Source organism: Bombus pyrosoma, linkage group LG2 (assembly GCF_014825855.1).
Source record: "Bombus pyrosoma isolate SC7728 linkage group LG2, ASM1482585v1, whole genome shotgun sequence".
Lineage (NCBI taxonomy): Eukaryota > Metazoa > Arthropoda > Insecta > Hymenoptera > Apidae > Bombus > Bombus pyrosoma.
This window is the reverse complement of record NC_057771.1, coordinates 2,982,753-2,998,814: the sequence shown is the minus strand read 5'-3', so window position 1 is coordinate 2,998,814 and position 16,062 is coordinate 2,982,753. Positions and strand designations below refer to the sequence as shown.

The following is a 16,062-nucleotide window of genomic DNA, read 5'->3' as shown; positions in this document are numbered from 1 at the left end:
CCTGGAATCGTTCGATCGTAGGAGATTTCGAATGGAATTTCGTTTAGTCGGCAACCGAAACGATTCCCATTAAATTTAAGCTCGTTAGCGGAGAGCGGGGACCCGGGACATGACGCATCATGTAGTTCACAGAGCGGCTACTAGACACCGAAACGTTAGGAGATCTATCCTTCTGGCATTCAAAGACAGTCTGCCGAACCTAACCAGGTATCATCAGCTTCAGAGAAGTTCAACGTTGATTGCCAGCTGTATCGATAAGATCTGATACAGGCACTCGAGTTTTCAAAGGCTGCGAAAGGTCACGAACCCTTCTCGGCCATGTCGGCCGTGTGCATCGTGATACTTTACGCGATCCATTCGCGGTCAGTAGCCAGGGTTCCGCGAATCCGTTTCATGCTAACTTTCGTAACCGAACCGTTAGGCTGTTTTATTTTAACTATATAACCCTCTTTCTGAAAGAACATCGGTTCCCCATACCGAGAGGAGAATACGTATTATATATCACGAGCCACGTTCAAGCTGACTTAACGACCAGAAAATGCATCACGATGCTTTCCTACGTTCCTAGATAAAAATAAAGAAATTTTCTTTATTTCGAACGTGCTGCGGTGATTCGATTTTACCTCTGTTATACATGAATTAGCCTATGAGCATGTATATATATATATATATATATATATATTTTACGTTATTGTCAGCATAAAACATAAGCGAAAGTATATACACACACACACACACACACACACACATGTACTTATATGTCTTTCTATAAGCAATTTGGTCGTTCGATCGTTGATTTATTGGATACATTTGTTGAGAATTACGTAACTGCGATATAATATGTGTATCGTTTGAAGAATTCTTAGAATTGAATTGAAAATATATATTATTATATATATTATTATATTATATTATATATATATTATTATATTATACACACATATATACACATACACATGCAGTTATACATAGTTCATTTCTTGATATCATTTTATATGATATATGTACATTACATATGTATGTGTCACGATCGTAATGACATTATGTAGGACTTGCATTAAACACTCTTTATTTGAGATTGTTTCTTCCAAAACCTGGCGATCAACATCAGTTGACCGTTACTGTTAAGTCCGTTGAGTCGTCCGTAGCGGGGAAGCATGTGTTCTGAAATTACTAAAAGATAATAGGCGATATAGTAACTCAAAGAAAAAGTAAAACGTTATCTCGAAATACTTGCTCCTGCATCGATTAGGGACGTATAGTTTCACGTATAGATCGAGATACAACCGTCTTCGGTCAGCGACTATGGCCTTTTCCTCGACAGTTTGGAAAGGTTTGGAGCGAATAAAGTCAAGGCGTACATCTTCTCCTATCAGGACGAATGTCCTTTCCTCGATCATTAGAGAATCGTTATTGCTTTAAACAAGACAGTGTAATTCGATTAATTAGCTTTTACGCGTATATGTGCACATTTGCATAGGCACAAACAGATATACATACGAGGAAGGAGGCAATGGGATCCGGAAAGAACCGGATAATTTTTAAGATGTCCCAACCCAAGATGTTTGATGGAGAGATAACGAACAGTGAAAAGATTCTTTGAGAATCTTTGTGAAAAGAAAAATCTTAAAATGGAGTAGTTTGTATCAATTAATTTGGGAAAGGAATGTTATGCATATTTTGAAATAGGTACTTTAGAAAGGTAAAAATATGTTATGATAGATCAGGATGACAATACATACATATATTAACAGAATAAATATAACGTTTAAATATAAGGTACTTTTCTTTGCTTTGTATCTATATTTACGTACTATAGTATATATAATTAATTTATATTTTTTAAATAATATCAATTTTTGAAACTAATTAGCAACCTAATAATGTACGCACGACCTCTTCTTTGTTCCAACAAAAGCGGTGTGTGAAGGTGTCGTAATGCGTTTAAGATCGCTAATTGCAGAGGCAACTGACTCGTATTGAAATTTGATGGAACCATGGTCCTCGACGTCTCTTACGACAATAGACCTCCCTTAGAAGCGATATGCCGGGAATGGCTGTAATTACTGCTCTATCATCTAAAAGCAATCACCAAGCGGTATTCGCTCGATCTAAGTGCGAAACAATGCACCGTTTGACCTAATTTATCACGAGAGTGCCACGTCTGCAAGGAACAATACCTTTTGCTTTGAAAATCTTTATTACGTATCCATAATGGACCCGCAGCTGTCGAAGTACGATTTTAATTTATGATTAACCATCGGGTTGTCAATTTCAAATTCATATACGAAGGATATGCCTTCAATCAAATTAAATAAATAAGTAGTAATGATATAATATTTTATTAAATATGTATAATTCTGTTTTCCTCGAAACACCATTTGCCCTTGTTATATAGGATATCTTTAAGAGAGACTTTTAAATTTACATTATTCCGTATAAAATCCACTTGTTTGTTTTATTTAATAGGTTGCTTTTGTTGTACCAAAATATTATTAAACTATACAACATTGTTTTACGATGTACAATCATAAGTCTAAAATAAGTTGAGTATTCTAGTCAAGACTCAAAGAATCTTCAAAGATTTTTACATTCTTCTATGCCGGAAATTCGTTGAACAACGATTAGAGAAGATACATGCTAACATCCGCATATAAGTAAATTACCTCGCAACTTCACCGCAGCTGTTTGTCTCAAAGAGTTACACAAATCTGATATTTTCGATTTCTAAACGCACTGTTACGTATTAACAGCACGTGCGAGAAGTTAAATATTGTCTCTTACGTACTTTGATCGAATAAAACCTAGAACAGAAAAGATTCTGTTGCGAACAATAAAATACCTAACTGAAACGTAACCATAATATATGTATGTACCTACATTCTAAAACAGATAAATTCTAAGTGAAATCAGCTGACAAGGTGACACTTGCTAATGGCAATAAGTAATGTGTCTGAAGCCACGTTTGCACGCAATAATATGAAGAACAGGAGAAAAAGGAAAGTTCGCTATAAAGAATAGAGAATCGAGGCGTTTCGATTCGCATGGTCCGAGATTCAAGCTTGTAAATCTTTTTCTTCGGGGTAGTCGATAAATCTTAACGAGGCTAAAAGCGTAACCCCGTTGGTTTCGAAGAGCAGAGGAAAATCCAGAAGACGTAGAACATCGATTATACGACGGTTAATCGCTAATTACAGCGATTGCCTCTACGAAAACAACCCGGGGCCTTAGCGTGGCCAGCCACAGCTTAATAACAGGAATCGATCAAGAAATTTCAGACGGTGGCTGAACAAGGTTATTAACTATCGAGAGGTTATTCGATCGATCCGCCACGCTACATTCCACGTGCGTTTAACGACTATACCAATACCTATACCTATACTTATACCTACACTTACACCTTTATCTTTATCCTCTACATCGAATCCCGTATCTCGTATCTCGTAGGTAATGGGATATATTGCTGTGTAAAGCATCGGATTTCGGTTTTTCCACGCATTCTTAACGATAATATTTTTCCTGCCTTCCCGAGTTAATTGTGCAGTAAATGCTTAATTATTAAGCAAATAACACACTTCTTCGTTAAAGGAGATCGAATTAAATTTAACGAAATATTTATTCGGTAATCATAGTTTTAACATCTTTTTTCTCGTATATTTATCTATTTTTGAATGAAGATAAGAATTACGAATCGTACGTTAACATACGGTTACGTATAAAAAACTGAGTTGGTTACCTATCTCGGTCACAAAACATGCCGAATCTTTTCTCGACTCACACGGCTCGTAGCTCGAGCTTGTAGTTCGTAACTGGAACGAGACTGACAATCCAGACCACGAGGCGAAATTTCAGGACCATAAAAATCTATTTCGGTGTGAAGAAGCGTTAACGCGGATGTGAAGAAACATTAACGTGGATGTGAAAAGCTGGCTCAGCGGAAAGAAGCGCGTAACGATGGCGTCTCGCGTGAAAACGGAAAATAAGGCACGCTCAGTTTGGTTCGATACACGGATTATTGGGTCGAGTGGTCGTATACGAATAGTGCAACAAGAATCGTTAAAATTGCAACTTCCCTACCGACTTTTCTCCGTTTGTCCTCTCCTCCTATTCTTCCTATTCGCTTAGTACCTCTCAATTATTCTGTTATTTTCAAGAAGTCACGAAGAACAACTGCGGAACGACGTGCTCGAGTAGAGTCTTTTGAAGATACTTCTTGTTCGGTTCTCGAGAATTCAATGGACGGGTCGCCCTCGATATGACGACACCGTGCCGTGCCGCGCGGGACATTTCCGGCGAATCGGGGAAAAGAAGAAAGCGAAGGAAAATTGTCAACGCATACGAGACAAGACACTCTCCATCTCGTTCACGACTCTTTCCCTGCTTCCAATAAATACGCTTGAAATTCATTACTACGATAAACACAAGAATATTTCTCCTCCGATTCGTTAACTTCTCCAGAAACGTGGTGACATTATTGTGACATTGCGTTCTCGGTATACTAATACTAGAACTGTATACACGCTTAAATTAAATGGAAATACGATTAATTTGTAATTTTTTGTAGAAACTGTAACTGCATATGTACATTTTTAAAGATTAGAATGATTTTATGTATTCTATGTACTTTATGTATGTCGCTAAACGTTTGTTTCTATTTACTCTACATATTTTTACACGTCTAAGGTTCTCATAATAGATGCATAAATATTTGCAATCTACTTATTATTATGTAGTTTTTACTTTATCCTATCAGAAATGGTCGTTAACCATAATCTTTTTTTTCGTGAGTAAAGGAAACTTTGGTCATTGAGGGTTAAAGACACAAATTTGAATGTGCTATCCATTCTTTGCTAATATAATAATCGTTTTATCCTGCCATTTCTCCCCTGATTGTATCGTACGTTTATCTGTAAGTAGAAAACGTTCACATTTCGCAAAGCGAAGTGTTTCTACATATATCGATTTCAATTAAAGTGTGTTATACCTAGAGGTTATACCTCGTACCCTAACCTAGATAACATATAAAATACTGTTAATACACGATGCAGGTAGAATGTCCGAAAAAATTCATACACGTACACTTTTTTTTATTTTTTATAACTTCATTTATTCCAATTCCAAGCTATATTCTAAATAATAAATTGTTGTTTTGTAACGCTTAAATTATATTTTCAACTAATTGATCGTGAAATACGGGAATCCTAGTGGAATAAGTGGAGCACCTGAAGATATTTATTCCGACAAAATAGATCAACAATTGCACCATTTTTGTCAGTCTGCCGTTAACTTACCGTGTTTAATTCCTTTACCAAGATATCTGATATTACAGAAATATGGTCGGCATTTATTTAGGAAAATTGCAAACTGAACGCGATTGCGTTGTTCCAATGCCCACTTAATTGTAATACGAGGTTAAACTGTTTCGGAAAGCAAAATTGCTTCAGCAAAATGGAAGGACCGGTTAGTCATTTAATCGGACGTGTATCTGTTTCAGAATGCAACTGCAATCTCCACGCAAGAAAGTGCAGATTCAACATGGAACTATACAAGCTGTCGGGTCGTGTCAGCGGAGGCGTTTGTCTGCAGTGCCGGCATTTTACAGCAGGAAGACACTGTCACTATTGTCGGGAAGGTTACTACAGGGATCCGGCGAGACCGATCCAACATCGTAAAGCCTGCAAACGTAAGTACCCTCCGACAGCCATGGATCACTGCTAATTTAAAATAGCTTGTTCCCGCTGATCTATTAATCGGGGATTATTTGTTGCAATCGTTTGCATGTTCCTGGCACGTTCGTTCACCTCCTACAAATTCTACGTTCTATGACCAGACACGTAAGAATATCAGTATCAATGCGACATACACATTGATAGATCATCGTGGCAGGTTACACACTAATTTTTAAAAAGGTACAAGATAGTTCTCGGTATTAATAGAAACTGATTTAACACATAAATATAAAAGTGGGAATTCGAATGACAGCGAAATAGATATGCTTATATCTACGAAAAAATTTAATCACAGTACAGTATTTTACTACAGTTTAAATACAGTACCTTACAGTAATTTTAGTTGTAATTAATAATTATGTATAGAAAAAAATCTACATTCAGATAGGCAATAACGTCCAAATCTCATCTACTTTACCTTCGTCACGGCACAAGTATTCTCTACATGGATCAGATACGATTCCATTCAGCTAAACTGTCAATCGGCACTGAAGCGTGCGTTCGTGTCACAAACGGAATCCAATTATTAATCCGTTATTACTATTAATTTCATCCGTTTTCCGGTACTGTTACAAAGTGGCAACCAACCGAGCACTGCTCCTCTGCTTCAATCTCGAGACATTCAATCTATGTCGGTTTGTCTAGGGCCAGAATCCATTGCGGGGATAACGATCTCTGAACGCGAGAAAGCACATCGGAACGTATTCATGCTCGCACGGTGGTACATGGTGCATGGTGCATGGTGCATGGTACACCATCGTGCATCCAATGTGTACACGTTCACGTACTACATTCTATTCGTATGATTGGAACACACTGGATTTGTTGTTTAGTCCTCCGTGACTATGAACCTCCTTCCGCACTTACTAAATTAACAGCCGACCATGATCAGCAGTATAGTCACGGTCATTTCAACCCGCAGATCCTAATACAGGACTCGTCACAAGATCAGTGTTTTAGAGAATGGCGGAACTCTCATTCTCAGCACTCTGGGTTACGTTGCTTTGTTTTCATACTTTTATCATTTCGTGGAACGTATTCGTTCGGACGGTAATTTATTTATACGATATCAAAGGATTTCATTACATCTATACGCGAGAGATGTTTTATGATTGTTCTATCTGATGAGAAAATTTTTTATAAAACCGATCAATTTTCATTCGACGATAGTCAACATACAGAGATCATTTTTTATAATATCGGTTCAAGTTGCCGGCTTGAAGCAAAAAAGTGAAAAAAATGTAACATACGTCGTTTTTGTTACGAGTATCTCGATTGTACTCTTCGTATAATACATAAATATGTATACGTATACGTATCCATAGATCAATTTCTCAGTTAGAAAGAAGTTGCAACCTATTAGAATACTTAAGCGCAGCATGCGTAGAATCGCCGAATCCATAGGAAGGAAATTTCCTGGAATCAGAGCTTTGCAACGCATGTAATATCAATGTGATGAAATTTTGTCAATGATAATGTACCGGTATTATGGTTACAAGCGGTCAATTCAGCATATAGTGTTTCACGTTGTCATGTTCGACGCTGCATTCCATTAACATTATAAAATTTAACGAACCTTAAACCAGTTACCGGCACGTTAATTAGCTCCTGAAAGGGGTTGGTTCTCGTTGTTTCACGGTAAATTTAATTCGCACCGAAAGCCCGAGGTTACGTTTCATAGCAGAGAAATGAAATGACGGCCGTGGTGCGTCCCACGCAATCCGCGTCGATGGTGGCTTCTTCGCTCTGGGGACTAATTTATGAAAGTTCTACCATCCTAAGACGAGTTTAAATCTCCTTTTCGTGCCGAGGGCTCGCGGTGAATGTCGTGTCTCGTTGTTATCTTAACGGCTGCCATGGCTGCTAACGAGAATACAGACTGTTCGTTATCTTCGCGGCAAGAGCACGCGCAAGCCCTTGGCCCGACACTTGTGTTTTATATGCGAGCCAGAGACACTGCCAACTGATTGTGAGCACAAGGAAGCCACGATTGCGCCATATCTAAAACCATGAGTTGTTAGTTCAGAACGCGTTTAATTACATTTAGCCTCTTTCTTCAGCCGTGTCTTTTCGTTCACTAGTTTTTAGAAAATGCCAACTGTCTAAGCTATGCAATAATTTCAGCTGTGCACTTTTAGGAAAGCGTTCTCGAACGCGAATTTGATAAAAATACGGAGGTAAGAGAAACCTTCCCGGGATAAGGACAAATAAATAAAGGCAGGAGCGAGGAGTAAGATCGGTGGCACTTAGAGACGCAAACGGGCTGCCGCGACTTCCCTCGGAAAGAATATATTTTAAAAGAGGGAAAAATGAAGTGCAGTCAAGAGGGGATGCATCTCCGAAAGGCATTCGCCCCTTTTTCCACGTGCTCCGTGGCGTCACGTCGTCGCAACGTTGCATCGAGTACTCGTGCCATTTCCACGGTTAGTGAACTCCAAATGGCTCCCGCAGCGAGCCCTCTCAATTTTGCGCTGGTAGTTTCCAGCACATGGAAAATACGGCCCTGTCGACTGCTACGTACTGTGTCAGGTCAGGCAACCGCTGCTCGTTTAGAGATTTCCACCGCGACGAACGACGACGGCGACGACGACGAGCCTCGCGCCCGCTTTCTCTCTCGCTCTCCGACCTTCTCTCCCTTCCATACTGCGTTTTGTTCACCTCTTTCTGCTCTGTCCTGCCCTCCTCTCCCATCACCTTTTCCGTCTCCCCCTTCCCTTCGTTCCAACAGGCACACACTGAATTGCTCGGGAAATTTGTTGCCTCGTCAACGAACTAACAGCCGTATCTAATGTCGTTGTGAGGTGACCCGTGGATGCTTGCCCACCTCGTGCGAACGCACGGAATCTTTTAAAATTGTCAGCCCACCAAAACGTATTGCAGCCGGGGGAACTTTTAGCGTTCCGTTTACCACCTGGCTAAAGCTTCCAGGTCGGTTCGCGATTTCGCGAACAGGAATTATGTGCGGTTTATCTCAATGAAGTGTTCGAATGATTTAGGTAAACCACTTGTTCTTGACAGCAATAAATAGTGATAAAGATTAATTAGAATAACATGGCATTATTGTGCTTAAATATTTTTATGTCTATTTTTGTAAATTCCTATGTTGGTATGTAATAATGTCAGCATTTGCATCAAGTTCAATCTTTTCTTCGATTTATGGCTACCACAAAATATGTTGTTTAATTTAAAACAGTTAACATTTTGTAATATCTTATTTCACCTTCTCGACGGCAGCAACTCTTAAGAATGTTGTCGTCTAATTTTTTTAGCAAAATAATTTTATGTTTCCTGCCATTCCTTTTCTATTATTTTAAAAAGCTGATTTCAGATTTCTAGTCTCTTTTTTCTGACTTTCTCCAAATAATCTCCTATGTATTTTATCGCAGTACTTTCGAAAACTACGAAAGAAGAGTAGTTATAAACAATTAACATCGTGAAAAAATATCTAGAAATTTATTTTCACATAACAGTATACAAACGAATTTTCTTAAGAATGAAATATATTCTTTAGTTGTTAATATAAAATTAGTAACGATAAAGTTCATTAATGCGTCGAATCTGCTACAATAAGATGAAGAATAGTCGATCTTTTTTCATTCTTTCGTTCTTTTCATTTTTCTTCCTTTCTCGCTCTCTTTTTCTTTTTTTTTTTTTTTTAGTTTTGATATCGCTCAGTACCGAATTGTCATGCTCCTCGTGAAGCAGCCTGTATGTGCACACTGCACACATTGGCTGGTAATATTAGAGGCTTCCCCTGTTTGTATAATACGCGTGGCCATACCGGAACGATACGTTTCAACTGTATCCTACCCCAAAAGCTTCAGCCTGTGTTTATTTTACACCCTCCAGCAAGGGTTGCCTCTCAAACAGAATCGGTCACCGAGACATTCGTGGTCTCCCTTCGGGCAACCTTACTGTCCCTTTGTCAAGTCTCCGAGTAGTCATTCGCACTAAAATTTTCTAAACTATCGATTTTTTTATCACAAAATCGTTTCGATTTTATGGATAAGAATGTAACGAATTTAGTCACATGTATTGATAGTTCCTAGAAAAATTTTTCCTTTATACAAAGAAATAAATATACATATGATTTTTCTACCTTTTTAATTAAAATACGTTGATAATAAAACACCGTTTGGAATTATTTTTTTCACGCGACAAATTGTCAAATTACGAATTAAAAATATTCGCAAAACGTAATAAATATTTTATAATCAATACGTAATATAAATACAGAATTTTATGTTGTGATATTTTTTGTTTTTTTTATTGAATTTTTATTTTATTACCATCTCTGTGTGGGATTCACATTTTTTATCATCTACCGATTTTTTTATTTTCTATCAGCTTCTACTTACGATTTCATGATACGATTCAACACACCGTGTACATAAAATTCAAATGTCGTTGATCTTTATGTCACATTCACATATACATACGTCGATCGAAGGAAAAAAATATGCATATCATTTTACACCGAAACTCTGACCTTGCTATTTTATTTTAATTAAATATCACAGCGAAATTGTAACGGTGCTAATATCATACTTTCCTAGCTCATCAGACTTGTCATCAGCTACTGGCGATGGTCTTAGCTGGAAGCTAGTGAAAACCACAGTACACAGACGAAAAAGGTATAGTATCGTACACGTATACAGCAGTCGGAAGGTGCTTGAACCCGATATCAAGTGCAAAGCTTTCCTCGCATACTCAACACACGTAAGCATATTCATTATCCACCACTTAGTCGGGTCTTAAACCAGCGGTGCTTGCAGTGGGATCAGCACTATTAGTCTCTCACGCCCCCTCTTCCTCTTCCCTATTGACTCCCTTTACATCTTTTTTACCTCTATCTTTCAATGCCTTTTGCTATCATTTCTTTCTTCCAGTATTCTACCTCCTTTCCCTCCCACTCTTCAGGCATGGGTATTACCCCCTTTCTTTTCTTTCCAACCGATACTTTGTTCACTTACATTGTACTTCGGTTCCCATATTTTCCTTCTTTATTGTTCTTTCTTCTTATCCGTTCTTTCTAATATCTATATTATCTTCGATTTATACCGGGGTTTGTGTACCTTTGCCTGGCAATATTTACGCATGTATGCGCCGATCGAGTAACAGGATTTTCAGTTCTATTATTTTACAAAAATGGGATAATTTGCAAATGCAAATAATTAATTAATAAGTATGTGTTGATAAATTCTCCATATATTGAATAAAAATTTTCGAGATTTCGTAAATCTGTTCGAGAATTTGTAAAACTTCAATTTAACTTATGGAAACATTTACAGTATATGTACACATTGAATCAAATAACGATAAATACAATAGAAAATCTAATAATTCACATATTGATCGAGAGGTACGACATAGGAAGGAACACTTAACCTTATTACACATAATAAGCCAGGTCTTTACCATGATATCGAGCATATGGAATTCTTTACAGTCTAAAATTCCAAACGAAATTATGAACTTAAAAGTTTTGACAATTCCCTAATAATTTTACGTATTTTAATACTAATGGACAGCTGTGTACATAACTGTAAATATAACATTATACGCTACAACTATAAATATAATCAATTAACAATAATGCACGAGTCCAAATATTTGTGCATCTAGTACAGTTGATAAATATGTGATAATTTACTGAATATATTGAGAAACAAGTCTTGATTAACAACGGACGATCAATGACGCGATCCACGTGTTGAAAGTCTTGTTGACGTATATGTATGGTATGACATATTTTTGTAATAACGGACATGTATTTCTTGCAGTTTTCTTCCTTGCATCGGTTAACTTGTTTCTTCCTGTGGAGAGTAGCAAAACGTACAGTAGGTATGATCGATCGTCTAGACGGGATAAAACGAGACAAAGAAATCAAGTGCACTCGAATCCGGCAGCCCTCGTTACCCTTTGTTCAGATAAATACACGATACGCATGTAATTACGCGCAAGCATCGAATTTCGTTTACGACCCATAAAAACGATTCTGTTTCCTTTGCTATAGAATATTTTAGCGTTTTTCCGAACGGAAATGAAATTAAAATGAATCGTGTTTATTCAACACATCAATCATAAAAGAATTTCGTTCTTCCCTAAAATACTCGATTGATCACTGATACAAAATTAACCCCTACCCTTTATATCGACGTGTTTGTTTAATAAATAAATCAATAATAAGATATAATATAGATGCGTAGGCTCTTTATTTGCAAATTGAATATCGATTATCCGAATTAATGTAGGTATGCACATATTATATATTAGCTTTTCGCTATTTTAGAATAAAAAAGCATTTGATCATTATTTTCAGTATACATACCGCTACCTACCTACCGCTTTGGTAATATTATATCCGACTTTATGTTCGATAACCGTAATTTTTAACATAGAAAGCAATTTTATTACTTTACTGCTGTTATATTACTTTTGCTAAATTTCAGCACGTAACAACGCGATTCTTAATATTTACCTTCCTAGTGCGTTCAAGTATTTTTCCTAAAACTTACTTTTAACGCTGGCTAAGGTTCTTGTATTTATTGTACTCAACGAAATAATTATAAAAAGAATATTCGAAGAGTTGTGCTTGTGTCGAACAATATAAATATTGCTTTTATATTGTTTGTACTTTTTAATACTTTCTTTAATCGCACTTTGCAATAAAATTATTTAACTACTATTTATTATTTGATAATATCGAGTTTCTATCAGCTTTTGATTGATGACAACAACTTGACTTCAAGATGAATGGATAAGCTATTAACTAAAGTCGGCACTGGTAAATATTTGTACAAATTATGCTGGGATAGGATTTTCAGAGGTTTAGGAGGCTGCCGTGCCACACCATATCGTGCCACACCGCGCCATAAATGATCTCCCTAATCAGATTGAACCAATTATCCAATCTTGACAGGGGACTAAAACGAAATACACCGAGGGAATACAAGATTTCGCATAATCATAAACTTCAGGAAAAAACTATCGAGCGAATTAGTATTTGAATAAGATCAAAATCATGAGCCCAATACCAATTTTGAAGGAAGATATCTTTTTAATAAAATTAAAGAAATACTTGGGCTAATAATACCATTAAATACTTGGACGTTTTCTGGTCTTAACCCTCATTAATCGTTGGATTATAGGTGAATTTAGGGTATATATTGTTAATTTATATTATTACTACTAATAGTCTGTTAGCTTTATTCTGTATCTTACGCAAAAAAAAGACACACTAATTTAAATTAAATTCAAATATTCTAAAACTCTTGTGAATCACCTACGAATCAAAGATATTAAAAATTAACGATATATATATACACATATGTATAATATAATATTTTATTTTATATTTTTTTACATTTCTTGCAACGCTATACGGTATCCTTTCTTCGATTAAAGGATGCATGTAAACATTCAACAGGTTTAACAAGAGGTACGAACATGCAAATTCGTATACTTTATGCGAGATTACAGAGGTTCACAGCATCTTTCTCAATAATGACAATATTGATGGAAAAATTTCACTTGACGTATGGTTCCACTCAATTTCTCTTTTAGACCTATCCTTCTCACGACCATCGTCACGCGTCAAATAGAAAAAAAAGAAACGTTTAGCAATTTCAGCTTGAACCAACATACGAGAGATATTTCGGTTGACAACAACTTTCCAGCTTCCATGTTATCATTTTTTCGACAGGCGGTATTAATTATAAACAGTGGAACGTTTATGCGGATCGTAGATAAGATTGACAGTGAAAAGTTAGAGAATGGATTAACTGGAATGAACCATGGCTCGGTACACGATCCAAGGATTAATAGAAAGCTAGCTAACGCGCGATAACATTCTCTTTAATCACCGTAATGTAATCCTATCTATCACTTGAGGCGAACCCGATCGTTCCTTATAAATTTGAACGTAAGTACACCTTTCACCTTGGTTCCTTTCTTAACGCAACGATCGGCCGATTGCGCAATGCGAGGACGAGGTTAACGTAAAAAGGGAAAAAGAAAAAGAAAGAGAGGGGGAGGGGAAGACACACGGAGAAGAGAAAGAGAAGAATCGGGAGAATGTTCGCTTTATACACCTGGCAACAAGACATTCGGCCGGATGTAACCTTCGCGGTGTGTAACATTGGCAAAAGGAAGATAAAATCATAGAGAGGACGCGCAAAGGGTCGAGAAAAAGAAGAGAAAGGTAGCGAGATACAAGGGGAGTACGGAGTACAGAGTACCTGCAGCCGAGGTGCAACTTGCAGACTCACCTTTGTTTGAACACGCAGGACTCTTGTTTCTTCTCTTTCCTCTTCTTCTTTCCTCTTCTCTTCTTTCTTCTTTTCTCTCGCTCTTTCTCCCTTTCTCTTCTTCTCTGGGCACCTTTCGAGCTGCTCCATTCCTCCCTAACTGGCTGCATGTTTCTATGTTCTCGCGAGGCCGCGGCCGGTGCGCGCGCGAGTTTACGCGCGTACCCCGAGGGTTACGCGCGATTTATGTGTGCGCCTGTATACACGTTGAAATTTATACGCGCGGTATACACCCGGTGTCAGAGATACTTCTCTATCTGAAAAGCGTCTTCCGACCTGCTGCGCCGCCGCCTAAGTATCGCCACGTCAGCTATTTTCGTTCTCCAAAAGAAAATCTTAAAGACTAAGACAGCCAACCACTGGCTCGGCCAGCGGCTACTGACGACCGCGGTCATCGATCGTCGACTTTTGATGTTCTTTCTTTTTTTTAACGCTCCGACGTTACACCGACCTTACCTGTACACTTTGAATTCAATTTAATAGCTTCAAGATATTCACACCCGATAAATGTGCGCGCATTCGAAAATTTGATTACGAGTTTTGCTTTCGAGGTTCATTTCCATATCGTCTATTCATCGAAGAATGAAATGGCCTTTTTAAATGTATACTACCATGGAATGACGTTGCATTCAAAAGAGATATAAAACAAAGGTGTTGGTACCCGATGGAAATTATTTTTCTCGGGAAAAAGCTAAAAAATTATAGAAGAGTTGTTGCTAAAATTGTTCTCTTTGCTTCAAATGTATCGTATACATACTTAATTCTTCCGTCTTATTTAACACTTTCAGGATCGTACTCTCTGACAAGCATATAGCCTAAATTCCCGCGTATGTTTGGAATGATTGAAAAGATTCATTTTCACGGTCGCTCGGAAAGTTCGTTCCGATTTACATTTCGATTTGTTATGCATTTATTGAATTATATAGGTGCCATTTTGTTCCACAACCTTTCCCCATCTTTCTCGCAACTTGAATATTTCATCCTTCCAGAACCTTCCAGGTTTTTCAGCGAAAAATTTTTCAACATGATTTTTTATGTCGACCAAAGAGTTAAAAATTGGAACGAACTTTTCGAGTAGGATTTAACAAGTGTAATATTTTGTTAAAAATCAATGAACACATTTAAAGATATTTCTAGTAACGTTTTTTAATGTGATATGCTTGAAAACAATTTCCCCGAGGGAAAGATACTAAGCAAAATTTATTATTTTACTAAATTCCTTCAAATTGGAACGAACTTTCCGAGCAACCAATATTATATCTAATATATTCCATATTATTCAAGCATGTAACGTAAAAACACCTTCATAACATTTCGTTTACAGCATCTATTGCTTTTTTCTACTGTTATGTTATTTAACGCATTCGCGTCTTCAGCCCGCAAAGTGTTAATTCTGCCAGTGTACTTACTAACAATACAAGAACCTAATGCTTTAAAAGCGATTAAACGAAGATGATGCGCAACATGTTACGCATACCTTGTAAAGTAAAATGATGCACTAAATAATGATGTAATAAAATGATATAAATGGTATAAAGAGAAAGATGAAATGGTTCTTTCGCATTTCGAAGCAATAGTATGGGAGATTATACCAAAGAGGTTGCGATGATATTTAATAAACAACATAGAACTTGAAACCATACTTTTGCTAAATTATTTTTACATCCCCCACATTGCTTTCTTTGATTTTCTTCCAAGTAAAGTTTTAATTAAAATTGCAAATTTTCTGTTATATATAACACTGCATATTAGAAAACAAAATTAATTAAGAATTTTAATTTATGGTGAATTTGATGTTTTACATTGTTACTTTACTATTAAAAGCATTAAGAATTTTATTTATTTAAAATAGAACAGTATAGTCAATTTTGGGAACGTCTATCATCAATATCTCACGTATTGTCATTGGATAACTGTTTCCGTTTTTCCAAATCGCATGAAAATTAACATCACCGAACTGAGTCACTCTGTTGCCGAATTTAATTTATATTAGTAGTCCCATTGTCGACGATATTATTCGAATA

The 16,062-nt window shown here is 36.9% G+C and overlaps 1 protein-coding gene across 1 annotated transcript in view; it reads left to right on the top strand.

Moving 5' to 3' along the window:
* LOC122573161 (netrin-B-like) overlaps positions 1-16,062 on the top strand; it is a 111,860-nt gene that overhangs the window by 54,678 nt on the left and 41,120 nt on the right. Inside the window, exon 2 of the mRNA XM_043739206.1 lies at positions 5,495-5,683. Within this exon, the coding sequence (XP_043595141.1) occupies positions 5,495-5,683 (189 nt within the window). The remainder of the gene's footprint in view (positions 1-5,494; positions 5,684-16,062) is intronic.